The following is a 19,615-nucleotide window of genomic DNA, read 5'->3' as shown; positions in this document are numbered from 1 at the left end:
TCCTCTCCAGCATCTATAGTCTCCTGATTTGTTCATTTTGGCCACTCTGACTGGCGTGAGGTGATACCTGAGTGTGGTTTTGATTTGTATTTCCCTGATAAGGAGCGACGCTGAACATCTTTTCATGTGCCTGTTGGCCATCTGGATGTCTTCTTTAGAGAAGTGTCTATTCATGTTTTCTGCCCATTTCTTCACTGGGTTATTTGTTTTTCGGGTGTGGAGTTTGGTGAGCTCTTTATAGATTTTAGATACTAGCCCTTTGTCCGATATGTCATTTGCAAATATCTTTTCCCATTCCGTTGGTTGCCTTTTAGTTTTGTTGGTTGTTTCCTTTGCTGTGCATAAGCTTTTTATCTTCATAAGGTCCCAGTAATTCACTTAGCAAAAGTGTTTTTAATATGAAGTAGATTTGTGTATGTCATGCCTTTAATTGCTCTGTAATGCCAATACTGAGTGCTTTTACAGACTTGGGGGGAAGGAAAGGAAAAGAAGAAAATTGCTTCTCCCAAGTGGTATTTATTCACTGGATTTTTTTATACTTTGTTGAAACTAGAGGGGAAATCTCAAAAATGGGAACCAAATGCAAACCAAACGATATTGCTTGACATTTTTCATATCATTAATAATGACAAAGCAATTTGTTTTTCTAGTCATTTTTGTCTCTTCTTAGAGGAAGAACTTCTTACTCCTTTTCAGGTTGAACTCTTTGGTCTGTGTCCTTGATCCTATCTCTTCCTGCCTCCCCACCTGTTACCCTCTCTCTGCGTTGTAGTTCAGTATCTTTTTATTTATTTAACAGCTGGTTACTTCCTTTTGGCCTGCTAACATTCAGGTGTACCCTGTTCTTTTTAAAAAGTAAAATTGACAACCCTTTCTTCCTCTGATGTTGCTCTATCTTTCTCTTCGTCATCAAACTTTTTTTTTTTTTTTAATGTTTATTTTTTATTCTTGAGAGAGAGCACAAGCAGGGGCAAGACAGAAAGATAAGGAGAGAGGGAGAATTCCAGGTAGGCCCTGCACTGTCAGTGCACAGTCCCAACACAGGGCTCAAACCCACAAACCATGAGATCATGACCTGAGCCGAAATCAAGACTCGGTCACTTAACCACCTGAGCCACTCAGGCACCCCCATCATCAAACTTCTTAAAAGCATAGTGTGTGAGAACTTTACTGACCCCACTTCACTCCCAGTCATTTCTCAGCCTCATTCAACTTAAACTGTCAGTGTGTTTCTGGTTACCAAACTCCATTGACTTCTTTATAATTTTCATCCTGTGTAATTTTCTCTAGCATTGAGTTTATTAATCCCACTCCTATATGAAGCCTCCTTTTTTCTTAGCTGTTTTTCTTAGTTCAGTCCCTTGTACCACATCACTCAGAATATTATCCTCCAGGGTTCTTCCCTGCCCTTTCCTTCCCATTTTCTATATTCTCCCTGGTGATCAAATCCATCCTTTCGTCTGAAGCATTCATCTCTTGGATAGTAACTAAGCCCAAAAGTTTCAGTGTCTGACTTTTTTTCTGACTCATAGTTTAACAATCTGATCTCCCTGTGCATTTCAAACTTTAACATGACCCAAAATGAGCTTGTATTTTCCTATTAGGTCAGCAAAAAAATAATCCTTCTATATTTATCTGTGTGCCATTATCCACCTACATGAACTCTAAAAAAATATCCTTATTTCCATTAATCTTTCTCACCAAGTCTTTATAATTCTGTGTCTAAAATGCCTTTTAGACCCACCTCCTCCCATTTATTTCCCTATATAGTTCAGGCTTTTATCACCATTAACCTGCAGTATAAAAAGCTTCCTAATCAACCTCCCTACTTAGATTCCCTCTCCTGTAGCTCATTTCTGCCCTGCTTTCACGATTATATTTTTAAAAATACAGACCTGTTGAAGTCCCATTAATAACGCAAAGACTTCAGTTCGCTCATCCCCAATTGTTCCAATATCTTTTTTAGCTTCATGTCCAAGTGCTTAGTTTCTCAGTGGTATTTTCTGCCACCTGCCCCCTAATCCTTAACGTAGTATACATTGGCTAGGTCCTTTTCTTGAGTAACTTTGTTTTTATTCCTCTGACACATTGTTCATGCCATGCCTAGAGCAGCCCCATTTCCTCTTCTGCCCTTCTCTTACTAGCCTGTAAACACTTAACACACCTGCCAAGGTCCAGCTCAGGTAATAACTTAATCTGTGAAGTCTTTTCAGAGCTTAGCAGAAGGAACTGGCCTTCCTGTTAACTATGCTTATTTGCGTAGTTTTTCTTACAGTACTTATCAGATTGATTTATAATTATTTCTTCCTTAGGGAGATACTGTTTCTCTATCTCATTTATCTTTGTGTCTTCAGCATCTATCCTGCAGCCTGGCAATTCTTAGATACTTAAAAATAATACTGAGTTTAATGAGGAAAAATCTGAAAATCCTTATTTTTTTCAGGTTGATTTACCTTTCTAATGTCAATGAGCTTTTTGCTGTATATATTTTTTGATATAAATACATTTTTCTGATTTAGGGCCACCTAAAGTAGATAGATTAATACTGTTTATTAGAATAGGCATACTCGGAGACCCTTAGCATTACAGTGGTCATTTCAAGCAAATTATATAGAATGCAAGGTAAGTGTTGATGAAAACTTTCGTTCTTACAGTAAAAGTATCTTTTTAAATAAAAGTTGTGACTTATTTTAGCTCAATTAGAAAGTAAAATCTGAGTAAAAATATGCAAATGCATATTGTCTTTTTTGTTTTGTTTCACTGTATTTAAAATCTTCGGCAACATACATTCAAAATGCAGTCGATTGAATTTAGTAGCTAGCCTGTGTGGAAAAATCTGAAACCATTGCATTTAAATTAGGTAAACGTGGTTGCCTGGGAAATACCTTTAGAAGTTTAATTTTGTGTAATTTGTGCTTATCTCGATTTTAGGAACTTGGATTTCTCCAAAGGCCACCAGGGTATTACAGGAGACAAAGAAGGTCAGCAACGACAAATACGACAGCAGCGCTTGATCTCTATAGGCAAATGGATTGCTGATAATCAGCCAAGGTATTTCTTATCAGATACACTTACACACCCCACATGTGTTTTAGGCTCTGGTACGATGCTCTTGATTATAAACTCGTAAGCCAGGATGCTGGTAACACATCATCAAATTATGACCCTGGTGATCATAAGTATACTCTATTTAATCTCTGTGCTCCCCATTACACTGCCTAGTGTAGAGAAATAAGCATTGTCTCCCTTGTTAATCATGAACTTCTGCTCTCATTTGTAAATATCTGTGTAAATCTAACAAAATTGTATGTTCACAGGGATGGTGATTTGTGTTGACAGGGTCGTGGCGGTCCATTTCAGTCAGGATAGACTAGAGTCAGATAGGTTTCTAGTTCTGCCACTCCCCGAGGTGTGTGTCTTTAGGATCTCCCCAGGTGATTCTAACCTTTCCAAAGTCAGTAACTATTTCAGATTAATTTTTATATGCAGGCTCCTGTCCTACTGTAAGCACTTAACTGGTTGCATGCTTGAATGAATTTAATCCCTCTGAGCTCTAGTTTTCACACCTATAAAACAGGAATTACAGATCACTACTTCAAGGGTCTGGTCTAGGGCCTTGTACTTAAGACATGCTCAGTAAATATAGCTGTCATTACTAGAAAGCATTAAAGGGGCGTGGGAATGTGTGGTGATGCTAAGGGATAATGAGGATTTGAGTTTTTCTGTAACTGCTTTTTATGCTATATAAAAATATTACACTGTAATATCTTGCTGTCTCTAAGTCTTTAGGGCTGGGAATGTACTTACTTGACTGTTGGGTCCATGCACAGTCCCATTGTTACCGTTTTTTAGGTTTATGGTTTTCATATGTGGATTTATTTTTACTTTTTTAGGCTGATTCAGTGTGAAAATGAGGTAGGGAAATTGTTGTTTATCACAGAAATTCCTGAGTTAATACTGGAAGACCCCAGTGAAGCCAAAGAGAACCTCATTCTGCAAGAAACATCCATGATAGAGTCACTGGCTGCGGACGGGAACCCAGGACTGAAATCAGTGCTGTCCACGGGCCGTAATCTAAGCAACAACTGTGACACAGGAGAGAAACCAATGGTCACCTTCAAAGAGAACATTAAGCCGCGCGAAGTGAACAGAGACCAAGGAAGAAGTTTTCCTCCCAAAGAGGTGAGAAGGGACTATAGCAAAGGAATAACTGTAACTAAGAATGATGGAAAGAAGGACAACAACAAGAGGAAAACAGAAACCAAGAAATGCACCTTAGAAAAGTTACAGGAAACAGGAAAGCAGAATGTGGCAGTGCAGGTAAGCTGTATTTGAACTATAACGCAGGTAGAGGAAGGCTCACACAAAAGGCAAGATTTTTCATTTTGTTCCTAAAGCTTGAGAGTTGGCTCTTCTGGAAGCTTGAATGCGGCACAGTAAGGTCATGTAAAGAGCTGTGGTAGGTGGCTACTCCATCAACCTGTAGAAATTGTAATGTGAGTGAAAAAAATCTCAACCTGTCTTGACATTTCTGTCAATCCTTTCAGTTAGGTAGTTTGAAATGACCAGAGCTGTCAGTTCCGCAAAGAATTCTGTTTGCTTTAGAAGGTGTAACTGCCATTTGTTAGTGTTCTATTGGGAAATGTAGGGTCTTGTACAGAGCCAGTAAGTAGGACCAAGAGTATATTAAGGCTTATAGGGTTTTTTTTCAGATTCACTAAAAAAGATAAAATATATTCTTGGAAAAAGATGAGACTTTTTCTTGACATTGATACCTGTCCCAGCCAGTGGCATTGTATCACTTTAGTGTTATCCTGGCTTATGGGAGTTTGTAAAGCAAGAGTTTAAGTCTCTTGCTGGGAAAAGGTAAACACTACTCAGTTATTTGTGACTTTTTCTTAAACCTTTCCAAAGAGGAGATAGAGATGATTTCATGTAAACAGAGATGATCTTTGTTCTGTGCTGGTTTCATTGATACCGTTCACGTCTGAACAAATACCTAAATAGCCATGTGATTTGTTAGCATATTTTGGCAAATGTATTTGTTTGCAGTAGGCACAAGGAACATTACATTATTGAAGGCTGCTTGCAGATATAAACAGTGCCTTCAGCCTGTTTCATCTACAGAGTTTTTTTGAGAAGGAGAGAAATAAGCACATAATAGTTGCATTTTAAGATTAATAGAGAAACAGAGAAAAACAGGGCAGAAATTGAGAAAAGGCATGGGGAGAGGGAGGTGCTGGGGAAAGACCGAGAATAAGCCAGATGAACTGTAGAAAGCTGGAGGACCAGTGTTCGAGGGGTGAGTCTAGTATGTCCTGCCTGCTCTGCCTCCGTTCTCTGCAGCTGCCTCCCAGCAAGGGCCAGTCTGAGCATCCCCTTTCTGGTCTCTCATCCCTCTTAAATCTGCCTCCAGACGATTAAAGAGAAAGCTTGACAGGAGTCAGTGTATCACCTCTCTTTACCTCATCCTAAGTTCTCTGTAAATGTACCTGTTTTCCTTCATTTTACTCAATTTGAGCAATGCATGTGACATCTTACTCTCTGTAGCTCATTGTGTAGAATGTTGGGCCCTGTTCTTACTGCTGACAGTATCCTTATTCTAAAGGGGTGGTAGCATTGGGGGTGGACGGTGGATGCCTGACTGGTATGCTTGAGGCTGCCCAGATGAAATTAAACTGAGGGCCAAAGTGTCTCTCCTGTGAGTTACTCATCATTATTAATTCATTATCCATGTTTGTTGTCTAATGAATTTGAGTATAAAGGGCCCTGGAGCCCATAATAGGTGGCTTAAGATTATAGGCAAGTTTTTTAACCTGTTGGTATCAGATGTCTCATTTGTCAAACAAATGAGCTCTCAGGTCCTTTCTGTATTTAGTATGTTCATGATTTTGTGTAAGCAAAATCATCACACCAATTAAACGAAACCCTTCTATCTTTAATTGACAAATAATTTGTTTTGATTTTTTTTCCCCACTTTTTATTTAGGTATTAGATACCTTCATATGCTTTTTTTTTTTTTTTTTTGACGTAATGGGGTTTTAAATTCTTTCTTAGAGGTGCTTCTTTGTGATACATTTGAGTTTCAGATTATTATAGATGGTTTTGCTTTTGTTGGTCATAGGTGAAATCCCAGACAGAACTAAGAAAGACTCCAGTGTCTGAAGCCAGGAAAACACCTGTAACTCAAACCCCAAGTCAAGCAAGTAACTCCCAGTTCATCCCCATTCATCACCCTGGAGCCTTCCCTCCTCTTCCTAGCCGGCCAGGTAAATACACATTTTCTACTTAATCTCATCTGTATAGGAGTTTCTGCTCCCTCATTGAATAATTTATACTCTGTCAGAGTTACATTACTAAACCATAATGTTAAAAGGTAGAAGGAAGTTCTCTTTTCTCTGATGCTTACTAAGTTCTTTTTGAACCATTTCTCTGTAGTATATATACAAATGCATGTTTGTTATCATGAAGGAATTCCTATCACTAAACATAGCATTTAAGAAACCACCTTTAGAATGTTCCACTTGATTCAGTGGATAGAAATAGCAGCCAATACTCTGTATTTAATTCTTGAAATCAAGTTAAAGATTGATGCTTGATCAGTCTTACTTGATGTCTGATTCCTGCCGTTTATAATTTATTATATTAGAAGACCTCTTCTTCTACCCTACCCTACCTTACCCCCAAATGACTTATTTTTGCCTTTCTTTTGCTAAGTGTCTTTAGAACTAAAGCTGCTATGTTCTTCTATTTTGAAGGGTTCCCGCCCCCAACATATGTTATTCCCCCTCCTGTGGCATTTTCTATGGGCTCAGGTTACACCTTCCCAGCTGGTGTTTCTGTCCCAGGAACCTTTCTTCAGCCTACAGCTCACTCTCCAGCAGGAAACCAGGTGCAAGCTGGGAAACAGTCCCACATTCCTTACAGCCAGCAACGGCCCTCTGGACCAGGGCCAATGAACCAGGGACCTCAACAGCCACAGCCACCTTCCCAGCAACCCCTTACATCTTTACCAGCTCAGCCGACAGCACAGTCCACAAGCCAGTTGCAGGTTCAAGCTCTAGCTCAGCAGCAATCCCCCACAAAAGCCGTGCCGGCTTTGGGGAAAAGCCCTCCTCACCACTCTGGGTTCCAGCAGGTGAGTCACAGTTGTGCGTACCGTCCAGCCAAGATCAGGAGGAGGGGAGACTGGAATGGTCCAGTGGTTGGTTAATTAGAAATACCAAACTTACTTTGGTTAATTAAAAATACAAAAATTACCAAAGCTTACTACTTAAGCTTTCCAGATGCTTCTGCTATGGAAGGATTATGGAGAAGAATACACTCTCTCTGCTGTTTAGGGAAGTTCAGATGTTTCCCTTTCTCCTTTGTAAAGGATAATGGATCTTAACTACTGTTCTTTGCTGCTGCTGCTGCTGCTGCTGCTGCTGCTGCTGCTTGTCAACTTTGTAGAAAAGAACTTTGTATAAATAATTCTCCTATTTGAAAATAAACTACAGGAGGGAAATAGAATCATAATCTTGACGAGGTGTTAAGAAAGCTATGACACCATTCTTAAATATCATCAACCCCACAGTACTTGGGCTGGGAAGGGGGAACACACACACATAGCACACACGCTTTCATTTGTTCATTAAACCTCATAAATAATTGAATTGAAAGAGAAGGTGAGTTCAGTGCCCATCATCCGAGAAAGCTCTGCGTATTGAAAAACATAAAGGGTAAAGGAAACTGAGTTTTGTCAGTTAAGTTTCTCAAGTTCATTTTGTGATTTCCTGAGTATTGAATGTAACATTGCATTTTATCCTCATCTTGATGACAAGCATCTCTTTTTTAGTATCAACAGGCAGATGCCTCCAAACAGCTGTGGAATCCCCCTCAGGTTCAAGGCCCATTAGGGAAAATCATGCCTGTGAAACAGTCCTACTACCTTCAGCCCCAAGACCCCATAAAACTGTTTGAGCCGTCATTGCAACCTCCTGTAATGCAGCAGCAGCCTCTAGAGAAAAAAATGAAGCCTTTTCCCATGGAGCCATATAACCATAATCCCTCAGAAGTCAAGGTCCCAGAGTTCTACTGGGATTCTTCCTACAGCATGGCTGATAACAGAGCTGTCATGGCCCAGCAAGCAAGTGTGGACCGCAGAGGCAAACGGTCACCAGGAGTCTTCCGTCCAGAGCAGGATCCTGTGCCCAGGATGCCATTTGAGGTGTGTGTCCTTTCCCATCACCAGACACAGCGGACATAGGTGTGGGGCTGCATATCTTTCGAATTTCTAAAGCAGATGCTTGTAAAGGCCACTCTCCGATTCGTTAGCGCTGCGGCACGCTGCCCGGCACCTGGTGTGGCTCCTGGTCTCCTCCACACACTGGCACAGTCTGTTGGATTCGGAGGAGCGAGGGGCTCTGTCACCGATGCGGACTGTGGTGGTCTGGCAGAGAAATCATGTGCAGAAATCTTGCACGCGGCATATTGGGGAATCGTGAAACAAAGCTCCTCTCAGTTGGGCTGAATCATCTGAGTTTAAAAATAGGTTTACTGCGTATTTAAACAAATTGCTTTCTGAGAGGAACGAAGTCAGCCAGTTATCTTCGATAGTGGAGCTCTCCTTCCTTTCTCTCTTTATTCACAAGAAATGGGTGTGCATGTGTAACTTTTAAAAAGAGCTGTTTCTCTGTTAGCCCAAGATCACGCTGATCACCCTGCTACGCATTGTTTTCCTCACTGGCCTCGTTAACCTTTGATGTGCTGCTCCTTGTTTGTCAGTGGTTTTTGCTCCTTTCTACCGTCTTGCTCTTTCACTACCACTGTCCTGTGTCACCTTGCTTGTTTCAGAGCTTTTTCTTTGCGTAGTACCGTCTCCCTGGGATTTTTCTGCTTGACTGTACTTACCTCTGTCCCCCTAACTGTGCTGCTACTCCTTTGTGCTTTTGTCATCCCTTACTACATCTCACTGTGATCCTTTCTGTCACTAGGACCCCAAGGGCTCCCCTCTGCTTCCTCCGGACCTGTTAAAGAGTCTGGCTGCCTTGGAGGAAGAGGAAGAGCTGATTTTTTCTAACCCTCCTGATCTTTACCCAGCTCTGCTGGGCCCTCTCGCCTCTCTTCCTGGACGGAGCCTCTTTGTATGTATTTGACGTAATTCTTGCTCTAACCCCAGCTTCTTTCCTGAGATTTTGTAGTCCTTGGAATAGATGGTTTCTTTTTTTCTGGAGCTTTGAGCTTTCTTTCTTTACAGAATTGTACAATTTATTTCTTCACTGCCAAAGCTAACCTTCAAACGGTAGTAGAATATGGCAAAACCTTTCTGACTCCATGGTTCTAAATCTCCGAGTCCTAGCTTTGTTGTAAGTGTTATTCAGGGCTGGTCATAGGATGTGATGCTGGCAAATTAACTTACTTTGCAGGTGGTACTTCCATCTAAACCCAGCAGTTTCAAGGATCGTTTAATCTTGCTTAGAAGCAGTGAGATTTTTCTTCATATAAATGTTCTAGATTTTTTAGTGACATTATTGAAGAGTATGTAGCTCTTTTCTGTTTGGTTAACTAAGAGCCCTGACTTCAATTCAGAGTGAGATTCATAAACAGAATGAGTAAAAATGAAGAGAATTCTATTTAGAAACGTTGGCGTGCCATAAATGAGTGAATACAGAGAGAAATAACTAGGATGACATAAAATAAAGCCTTATGTATTGATTAGTGGTATCTTTTTTGTTTTTTGTTTTTTTTTTTTTTTTTGATTAGTGGTATCTTTTTAAAACAATCCTCTAGCATTTCAAAGGATGGCCTTGTATATGCTCATTGATGGTTACGTAGCATTCTGCGAAGGTGGGGGAGCATGTAAAAACATTGGGAAGACGTATGCTAGAAAGTTTTTCCCTTTCTCTACTCCATCTTAGCAAAACAGAAAAACAATTCAGAGTTCTACTTTTTTGCTATTTCTTTCCCATAAACATGATGCCAGAAAACGTTCATAAGGTTAAAATGCATTGACTTCAGGATTAGGAGAAATAAAAGCTTCACGTCTCTCGTGATAGAAGCTGCCATCCCTGGCGCTTGAATTTCGTGAGTGGGCAAAGAGACCGCCACTCTTCCCCCAAGTGAGAGAAATAAGAGATCCCCTAGAAACTGAAGGAGAGCTCAGTGATGGCACCTAGGGGTTTGTGGGAAACCTAACTGCTAAGCTGTTGGCTCCGTGTGTTTGCCTTTCTTGCTGCTTCTCTGCTCGTGCGGCTTGAAGGCCAGGGGGTTGCCTCTCGGACAACTCATTAACGGCTTCCTGGCTCCTGCCATGCTCCCCACCCCCCCCACCCCCCCTCCATTCACAACGAAACTGGTGGTGGTGCAAGTGGACGTGGAGGGTAGTGTTTTAGGGTTGTTTTCCCCATGTTTACAAAACATATATATAATACTTTCTATATTTAACGTTGTTAATGATACAATGTGTGTGACAGTGCCTTGCATGTGGCAGACATTTAATAAATGCTTTGCTGACCTACCGTTCAAGGACAGTGAGCATCAGAGATTCAGCTTTTTTTTTCTCCTGGTAGTTTTCTTAGAGCCAGTACCTGTAAGCTCAACTTCAGCAACTATTTTAACATATACCACAGATAGCTGTTTAGGAACCATGTTGACAAAACCAGTTGTCAAATAGATTTGAAAGCCTTTAAGTAATTAATGTGAGTGTTTTAAAAGTTGGGGGAAAAAGACTGCCAGATCAGTTCAGTGTCTTGTTTTGAGAGTATTTTAAATGCACCTCTTAACAAGGGGATTTGGGAAAGTTCCTGCTAGTAAACACTCAGAACTGCCATTTTCCAGCGTCCCTGGTCCCTGCCAGGATCTCTGTGCTAGATTAGAGGTATTGATCCGGGAGGGTTCTGACTCACCTGTGGCAACTGGCATGTAGCTGGTGTCATGGTAGGAATATGTAATTCACATCTTCTGAGCCCGACATTGTACATGACAGGTAAGTACAAGTATGCTTAACTGGTGGTCCTCTACTCTGGTTGTGTAGGAACTTAAGATTGATACTAAGAAAATGGAGGCCATAATGTAACTACTTTTTTTCTTTCTGGCACTGTGAAGAAATCCTTGTTGGAGAAGCCCTCGGAGCTCATGTCACACTCATCCTCTTTCTTGTCCCTCACCGGATTCTCTCTCAATCAGGTGGGTCAACAGTGAAGAATCCTGCATTGTGCTTTTATTGTAGGCTGGAACTTCCTTTCCCGTTCTACTTCAGTACCCCTATTTTTCCCTTGCTTTCTCTCCCATATATTGCTGCCTTCCAGATATTTTATCCTCTGTCTCTCTCTGATTTGGGTATATGACATACTTGTTTGTTATAAATTTGAACCCTTTAACTTCTCATTAATATGGAAATCCTTAGGGCTCTGTTGTTCAGCCAAGTGAATTACTTGTACTTTTTAATCTGGGTTGTTTACATAGATAGAGAAAATAAAGGGTGAGGGAAAATGAATTTAACAGGGAAACCAAAAGAAACAAAAGTCTTCAAAAGTTTGTCTTACTAAGAAAAGCTTAAAGTGGGGCACCTGGGTGGCTCAGTCAGTTAAGCGTCTGACTCGATTGTAGCTCAGTTCATGATCTCATGGTACCTGAGTTTGAGTCCCACTTCAGGCTGCAGGCCGACAGCACGGAGCCTGCTTGGGGTTCTCCTTCCCTCTCTCTCTGCCCCTCCCCCACTTGTGTGTGTGCATGCACGCGCGCACACAGGTGCACATGCACACTTTCTCCCTCTCTCAAAATAAACAAGTAAACTTTTTTAAAAAAGAAAAGCTTAGGGGCGCCTGGGTGGCGCAGTCGGTTAAGCGTCCGACTTCAGCCAGGTCACGATCTCGCGGTCTGTGAGTTCGAGCCCCGCGTCAGGCTCTGGGCTGATGGCTCGGAGCCTGGAGCCTGTTTCCGATTCTGTGTCTCCCTCTCTCTCTGCCCCTCCCCCGTTCATGCTCTGTCTCTGTCTGTCCCAAAAAAAATAAATTAAAAAAAAAAAAAAAAAAAGAAAAGCTTAAAGTGTATCAGTCATTCATGAACATGAACATTGCATTTGCTGAAATCTCTTTCCTTGCAGTGAGTTTATAATTTGGTTGTCATTGTCTTTCAGGAAAGATACCCAAATAACAGTATGTTCAATGAGGTATATGGGAAAAACCTGACAACCAGCTCCAAAACAGAACTTAATCCTTCGCTGGCCCCCCAGGAGACATCACTGTACTCCCTCTTTGAAGGGACCCCGTGGTCTCCATCACTTCCTGCCAGTTCAGGTATTGGCTAGTCTTTAAATTACAGACCTTGCATTTCTAACACCCTCAAACTGATAGTGAATCAGTATGATTTTACATTATAAATATATTAGCTGTTCTGTTTTTTAAGTAATTTCTGAATGAAAATAGGAAAAAAGCCTGATGAGCCAGTTCATGAAATAAATGCCACTAAAAAAAGCCACTAAAAAAAGAGTTGTAAGGGAGAAAAATATGGGTTTTAGCTTAAGGTTTCCAGCTGTTTTTTAGTTTGGTTTGTAGATACTCATTCTTTGTAGGAAAAGTTGAACTTTTTAAAATAGAGGGGTTTTTTAATCCCAAGTTTATACTTGGAGTTTGATTTAATAGTAATTCTTAAGGTTAGGCAATTAGAGAATACCAGTAGATAATTTATCTGAAACAGACATGCCAAAATAGTGCATGCACAAAATTGTCTGCTTGGTTTTGCTTTTTTTGTTTTTCTAAAGCAAGGAGTATGCCTTAAGACGGATTAGTGCATCTGGCAGAGTCCCTTTGGGGGCCCTTATTTTTACCTTTGTCCCAAAGCCCTGTGGTTATTTTTAGTAGAATTTAAGTGATCAGATCTACAGAAAACTCAAGTTCTTGGTATGTTTGTGGAACATCTATTTAATGTTTTATGTTGTTTTATTGTTGGTATTTACTAGATCATTCAACACCAGCCAGCCAGTCTCCCCATTCCTCTAACCCAAGCAGCCTGCCGAGCTCCCCTCCAACACATAACCATAATTCTGTTCCATTCTCCAACTTTGGACCTATCGGGACTCCAGATAACAGGGATAGGAGAACTGCAGATCGGTGGAAAACTGATAAGCCAGGTGAGGTCCAGACTTCTTGCCTAGTGAAAGTGAAGTCACTTACTCTGCCCTTCTCTGGTGTTTGGTGTTTGGCAATGATAGAACATCTTGAATTCTTATCTCTTTGCATCTCTCAGCCATGGGTGGGTTCGGCATTGATTATCTCTCAGCAACATCAGCCTCTGAGAGCAGTTGGCATCAGGCCAGCACTCCAAGTGGCACCTGGACAGGCCACGGCCCCTCCATGGAGGATTCCTCTGCTGTCCTCATGGAAAGCCTAAAGGTGAGTGAGTTTTAGGAAAACAAGAGCCACGAGAGCTGTTTCTGCTTTTGTTCACGTAAATAGCTAGGCTCATTCCTAAGGCCCTTAGAACTGATTGATCTATAGCACATATCTAGCTAAGTCCTAGAAACATGATCTGCCTTAGAAGATTCTTGAATAGGAAGTTGTTTTTAATTTGTGAATTCTCTGCTGATAAAGCAGTTATCCTGGGGACAGGGGCGGGGACAGAAACAAAGGTTTTAGTTGCATTCTAAGGTCAAAATTGTGATTCATTTTGGAATGTTTGATTGAAGCCTTTTGTGAACAAGTAAAAGAAGGGTGTCTAATTTTGGAAATGTTTTGTTTGCCTAAAATCTTTATAGTAAATACTCTGTGGTCTCACGTGGCACTGAGTTTTAGTGAAAACTACTTTCACCTTTTCTGGTTTAAAATCATCTGGTTATAAAAATAACAGGAACTGACTTAACTGTCTTAAAGACAGTCTTAGAATAACTTCTTCTAATGGCTGGATCTTTTTAGGGGGTGGGGATCTTGGGACTTATATGCCTTTATATTTGGCGAGGATTGAAAAACAAATCCCTTTCAGATATCCAGGCATTTGACCTCTGCTGACAAGCTCTGGGCTGTTTTTCAGTCTATCTGGTCCAGTTCCATGATGCATCCTGGACCTTCCGCTCTGGAGCAGCTGTTAATGCAGCAGAAACAGAAACAGCAGCGGGGACAAGGCGCCATGAACCCTCCACACTGAGGCCAGAGTGGCAACCCTGGGAACGAAGGCTCCATAAACCATGGCATGTTGGGTTTGCAGGACTGGCCCGTACAGTCCCCTGCAGGTGGCAGCCCTCTCTTCTGTCTCTTGCTGTCGAGAGGGTGTAAGCGTTCCACCAGCGCGCTGAGTGTGCACGAAATGTCCGCAGTGCAACAAAAAGAAAAAACCATCAGGAACTCTCTGTCCCCCCAGGGCCTTCCGGAGGGAGAGAGGAACTGCTGTTTGTCTTCACTCAGTTACCTGATGTCACCGCCTCTCACCTTCCCCGTCGTGCATGCCCCCAGCCACAAGGGAAGTGAAAGCTGAGAAGGGGAGGCAGGTGGGAGAAGCCGGCGGGAACTTCTCGGTCCTGTTTTCCTCTCTGGGGAATAAAATAGGAATCCATTAATGATTGCTTTGCTGACTGAGAATGTAGTTGAGATTATTCCTGAACATCTTTTATTATTGTTATTACTCTCGGTAGTATAATGTCACACTGAATTCTTCCATACACAACGTGCTTCTTCTAGTCAGTGTGTAGCAAGGAAAAGCCCCGCTCGCTGCTCCTGCGAGAGGTTGGTGGTGACAGGATGAGGGAAACGGACCTCTTCGGCCAGTGGCAGTGCTCCACGAGGGAGAGTCCAAGGCCTCAACTTTCACTCAGAAGGTTCTGGCGGCCCTCCTCTGGCCTGGAGACTCCGGCAGGAAATGCCCTTCACTCTGTAGGTGCTCGAGCCCCGATCGAGGATGCAGTATGGGTGGTGGTGCTGGGCTGGACTGGCAGATGACTGCTGGAAGATTTTAAATTAATGTTTTTGATTCCTGTACATTTTACCGTAGCGTAGCGAGCAGTCTCATGGAAGGCAGGCTGGTCCATTCGTGGCCTGACACATTTTAATAGGTAGAAGCTTTCAGTGTGGTTATTTTTTGTTCGATTGGTTTTTGTGACCCCATCCTGCTTACCACCCACCTCCTCCTGTCCCTACCTCCATCCCTTTTCTGCCCTGTGCTGTATGCTAGTAATTGTTTCTGTTCCTGATGTGTACGACATCTCGCCGAGAAGCAACAGCATGGGGTCCAGCAGTTGGGGCCCAAAAGACAGTCCAAGGAGGAAGGAAGCAGCGGCGTCTGCGTGCGTGCACCGCAGGCCAGGCCCCGGCCCAGCTGCGTCCCCTGACCTCCACTGTCAGAGTGAAATTCAAGGCAACATGGACACATGTGCACCATGCACAGAAGAAAACACAACGAAGTCCATTCTGGAAAAGGCAAAAGAAAGGAAAATAAACTTTTATTTGGTATTTATTAGAAGGAAAGAGGACTGAACATTTTCTTGTGTAGAAACAGAAGGACAGCATTTCTGTTAGTTCCTGGAAGAGTAATATTTTAAGGGGAAATTATGGAAACAATCTAAATGTCCAATTGCTGTGCTAGTAGTAGGGTCTGTTTCTGGGAGGTCTCTCCTGTGTGTGTGTGTGTGTGTGTGTGTGTGTGTGCGCGCGCGCGCGCGCACCCATCTGCCCATCTGCTCTCCTGGGGGGAAGGGGAGTGTGTGTGAGTGTATGGAGTCAGCGTGGGACTCACGAACTGGAAAACAGCTGCAGAGCAAAGCACATCCAGGAGCCCCGGGTGTCGCTAGAGTCTGGGCAGCCCCAGTGATGAAAGGGGTGAGGTGAATGCTCGTTGCTCTTCAGAGAGTGGTTGGAGCCCCGTAGGCTCACAGTATTGCTCCTTAAGTTTGACGTGGTGTTTGGGGATTTTTGTTTCTGTTTTTTGTTGTTTTTGGAAAGGTCTGAAAGGGTGAAGCCCCCCACCCAATGGCAATATGAAACCCTTTGTGCTTCTCCCCAGCTCCTTCCCTGGGTCCACCTCTCTCCCAGTCCCTCCTTGCCCACTACCTTGACCCACTCTGTGTGTTTGAGCTCTGCATTCAGGCAGCTGTAACATTCCAGTGTTCGAGCTGTCCCTGAGTCTCACACCCCAGACGAGCTAGCCAGGTTCACTCTCTCACTCCCAGTCCTGCCCGGGTCCCATCTGCAGCCCCGTTTCTGCATGAGAATTTGGTGTTTGGAATGTTTTCTGATTCTTGGGGCGGGGTTTCTCGCCTAATCATCCTCAATGTGGAGTAATGAGGAGGGAGAGGAGAATCTTCATCAGAAACTGGTTTTGTGTAGTAAACCTTCTCTTCTGTTTTTGTTTTTTTTGTTTTTTTTGTTTTGTTTTTTGTTTTGGTCTGTCTGTGCAAGACCTGCAGCTGCTGAAATCAGCTTTGCCTTTAATTAAACCATGTTCTCTCCAACCAGATCTGTGTGTACATGGTTTCTTTTCTAACCTAAAAATATCCTACTTAAAAAATAAGTATTTACGCACAAGTCACCTAGGGCAGAGCGGAGATGGCCAAAGATTGAATATGTTTCAGGGTTATTTTTGCTTTTAGTAGCATTCCAAACCAAAGTGCATTATTATGGAAAGGGGTGGGTAGAAAGAAACTGATGGTCACAGTTCTTTTCTCTGATAAAGATTGGCTTATGCAAAGAAGTTAACAACCCTCCATTTTTATCCCTATTTTTACTGTTAATAAAGCCACAGTAACACTGTTTACAAAGCCACACATGCTGTACAAAGAAGGAGAATTCTTGTGGAGAACTCCAGGTCTCCTGGAGAGAGAGGAGTTCTATGTATTTGTGGAATCATTCATCTAACTTAACCCTGAAAAATCAAGCCTTTTGGTTAAATGATAACCAAAATAAAACCATACATAGAATTTTATCATATAAATTAGTACAGTACATACGAAATGTTAACTAACAGGATAGTCCTAACCAGCTGGCTTCCTGAATCTGGCTTCTTTATATCGCTTAAATGTTAGTGGCACATATTCAGTAGTGAACTCTTAATAAGTGTCCCTCTCTGAGAAGGCATGAAGGGATATAACTCTAGTATTGTAATTCTCTGTGGAATTGAAAATTGTATTCCTTGGGAAGCAGTGAGACTTGTAATAAAGAAAATGTGTAAAAAAAAAAAAAAAAGAAAATGTGTACCATCTAAATTACCTGTAAACTTACCTTGGGCTCTAGGAGTCTGTGACTACAGTGGTATAGGAATAGGGGTAGTTGTACGTAGGCCTTGGGCCTGCACTCTGAGTATTGTGTTTGCAAGTTTTTTATTGAGGTATCACATACAGAAGTACACCAACAGCAAGTCTACAATTCAGTGAACTTTTACAAAGTGAACACATCTGGGTAGTCAGCACTCCAGGCAAGAAACATTACGAACACCCTAGAAGACCCCCCCCACACACACACACACCTCATACCCTTCCAGACGTTTCTACCCACTCTACCCCAGCCCACCCCCCACCCCTGGGTTATCATCACGATAAGTTCTCACATCATTGTCTAATAGGTTAAATTTTCAGTGGGAAAAGTAGATTAGTTAACACTTCCAAACAGTAATGTCTCAGTTCAGTGTTCTACAGAGGCATGCTAAACTTTGCAAACTGTAGTTCCTTTTCTCCAACTTTGTAGGTTATAGAACATCCTAGACTCCTCTAGGAGAGCTTTCCATGTCCGTAGTTGCGTGTTCTTCAACAAAAGCTTTGGGGAAAATGCCAATCTTCCCTTTGCACTCCCCTTCCAGCCAGTCTTCATTCACTGATAAAAGGAAACGTATACATCGATTTCTTTCTTTTTTAAAACAAAATTTTTTTAACGTTTATTATTGAGAGAGAGAGAGACAGAGCATGAGCAGGGGAGGGGCAGAGACAGAGACAGAATCCGAAGCAGGCTTCAGGCTCTGAGCTGTCAGCACAGAGCTGGACGCGGGGCTCGAGCTCACAGACCGCAAGATCATGACCTGAGCCAAAGTCGGTCCCTCAACCAACTGAGCCACCTAGGCACCCCCATATGCATCGATTTCTGAAACCAGTACAGGAAAATTACCTTCTCTGGATATGCTACCCAGATCAAGAAGTCTGTATTAGTGATTTAAGGGAGGCGTGAACATAGGACTTCACCATCTTATTGGTTTCTGCCTTAGATAGGATAATTGAGCAGTCAAATGCAGAAGAATCCATTAGATTTTTCAAAAAGTTGTCAGAAAAATTAGATGAAAAAAGTTGAATAATCTTGAGATGCAATTTTTCTTTAAACAAGGGAAGAGTTTTGTCCAATCCCTGTTGGGAATCTTTATGTCCCTGTCCACAGAAAGGGACGTCCCATAAATTAAATAGTTGACCTTTGAACAATAACAAGTTTGAACTATGAGAGTCCACTTATACACAGATATTTTGATAGATAAGTACACTGCTGTAAATGTATTTTCCTTATGATTTTCTTAACATTTTTTGTAGCTTTATTGTAAGAATACAGTCTATACTACATATATAAAATGTATGTTTACCAACTGTTTATGCTATCGTTAAGGCTTCTGGTCAACAGCAGACTATTGGCAATTAACCTTTTGGAGAGTCAAAAGTTCTACTCAGATTTTTGATTGTGCCTGGGAGGGTGCGTGTTGGCACCTCTAACCCTGCGTTGTTCAAGGGTCAAATGTTTATTAATAATGAAAGTCCACTAGTGAATGATCAAAGAATTGAGTTAGAGCCAGTCATGAGTTTAGTCCATGTTTATAAAACATATGGATCTTAATGGCTCCAGTTTTGAGCCTTTAGTAAGTTACAGGCACTGTTCTAGATACACACGCACACACACTCAGACTTCATAATAACTCCATTGTAGATACTATCCAGGAAAGGAGACCTGGAGAGATTAATAGCTTGTTCGGGGTTAATTCTGCCAATAAATACCAGGCATCTTAGGTTTGACCTACTCCAAAGCCCATCTACTAGAACATGAAACTAGTTCAGAAGTTCATCTTTGGATGTAAGACATCTAGATCAGATGCTGTGTGGATCCTGTCCCCAGAAACTCTAATTAATGTGGGGTGTGGCTGAGCATCAGTTTTTTTCTAAAGTTCCCCCCAGGTAATTCTAATTGCAAACCACTGCCTTGATCCTTTGCACTTAGCATGTGAGTGACTCAAGGACTAGAGTATTTGCTTGTCTTGGATCCCAGGAGGATACTAGAAATCTCAGGGGTGCCTGGCTGGCTCAGTCAGTAGAGCATACGACTCTTGATCTCGGGTTTGTGAGTTTGAGTCCCGCGTTGAGTGTAGAGATTACTTAAAATCTTAGGGTTAAAAAAAAAAAAGGCCAAATCTCAGGGCCCACCCAAAACCTGATCGAATCCATTTTAACAAGATTCCCAGGTGGTTCATACTAAAATTTGAGGAACGTTGTGAATGAAGCCATTTCATAACTGTTGAATATGATTGAACTCACCCTCAACCCCACTGTAAATCCACTGTTTATGCTGAATTGTTTCCTCTTTAAGTGGCCTGATAAAGTTTCAAACTGTTTTGTGGGTACGTAACTGAATTAAACCAGCTTTGATTTACAATGTCACAATAAGGAATATGCCACCTTCTTTTTTCTCAG

The 19,615-nt window shown here is 41.9% G+C and overlaps 2 protein-coding genes across 11 annotated transcripts in view; one reads left to right on the top strand and one right to left on the bottom strand.

Annotated features, from left to right (window-relative positions):
• The window catches only part of SMG7 (SMG7 nonsense mediated mRNA decay factor), a 93,740-nt gene extending 77,318 nt beyond the window's left edge, over nucleotides 1-16,422 (top strand). For 2 of the 10 annotated variants that reach the window (XM_030302265.1, XM_030302266.1), the window contains 11 exons: nucleotides 2,932-3,051; nucleotides 3,894-4,320; nucleotides 6,125-6,269; nucleotides 6,759-7,138; nucleotides 7,838-8,209; nucleotides 8,976-9,125; nucleotides 11,086-11,166; nucleotides 12,119-12,278; nucleotides 12,941-13,111; nucleotides 13,228-13,373; nucleotides 14,008-16,422. In XM_030302265.1, the coding sequence (XP_030158125.1) occupies nucleotides 2,932-3,051; nucleotides 3,894-4,320; nucleotides 6,125-6,269; nucleotides 6,759-7,138; nucleotides 7,838-8,209; nucleotides 8,976-9,125; nucleotides 11,086-11,166; nucleotides 12,119-12,278; nucleotides 12,941-13,111; nucleotides 13,228-13,373; nucleotides 14,008-14,121 (2,266 nt within the window). In that variant the 3' untranslated portion in view covers nucleotides 14,122-16,422. Of the gene's footprint in view, nucleotides 1-2,931; nucleotides 3,052-3,893; nucleotides 4,321-6,124; nucleotides 6,270-6,758; nucleotides 7,139-7,837; nucleotides 8,210-8,975; nucleotides 9,126-11,085; nucleotides 11,167-12,118; nucleotides 12,279-12,940; nucleotides 13,112-13,227; nucleotides 13,374-13,959 lie in introns of all 10 variants that reach the window. The other 8 variants (XM_030302273.1, XM_032591887.1, XM_030302271.1 and 5 more) reach the window with 7 other exon arrangements.
• An 842-nt stretch (nucleotides 16,423-17,264) lies between these two features.
• Nucleotides 17,265-19,615, bottom strand: part of NCF2 (neutrophil cytosolic factor 2) — a 33,504-nt gene continuing 31,153 nt past the window's right edge. Inside the window, exon 15 of the mRNA XM_030302274.2 lies at nucleotides 17,265-17,771. Within this exon, the coding sequence (XP_030158134.1) occupies nucleotides 17,659-17,771 (113 nt within the window). The 3' untranslated portion in view covers nucleotides 17,265-17,658. The remainder of the gene's footprint in view (nucleotides 17,772-19,615) is intronic.

This window comes from Lynx canadensis, chromosome F1 (assembly GCF_007474595.2).
Source record: "Lynx canadensis isolate LIC74 chromosome F1, mLynCan4.pri.v2, whole genome shotgun sequence".
Classification (NCBI taxonomy): Eukaryota; Metazoa; Chordata; class Mammalia; order Carnivora; family Felidae; genus Lynx; species Lynx canadensis.
Note: the sequence above shows the minus strand (reverse complement) of the source record. Positions and strands in the feature narration are given on the sequence as shown.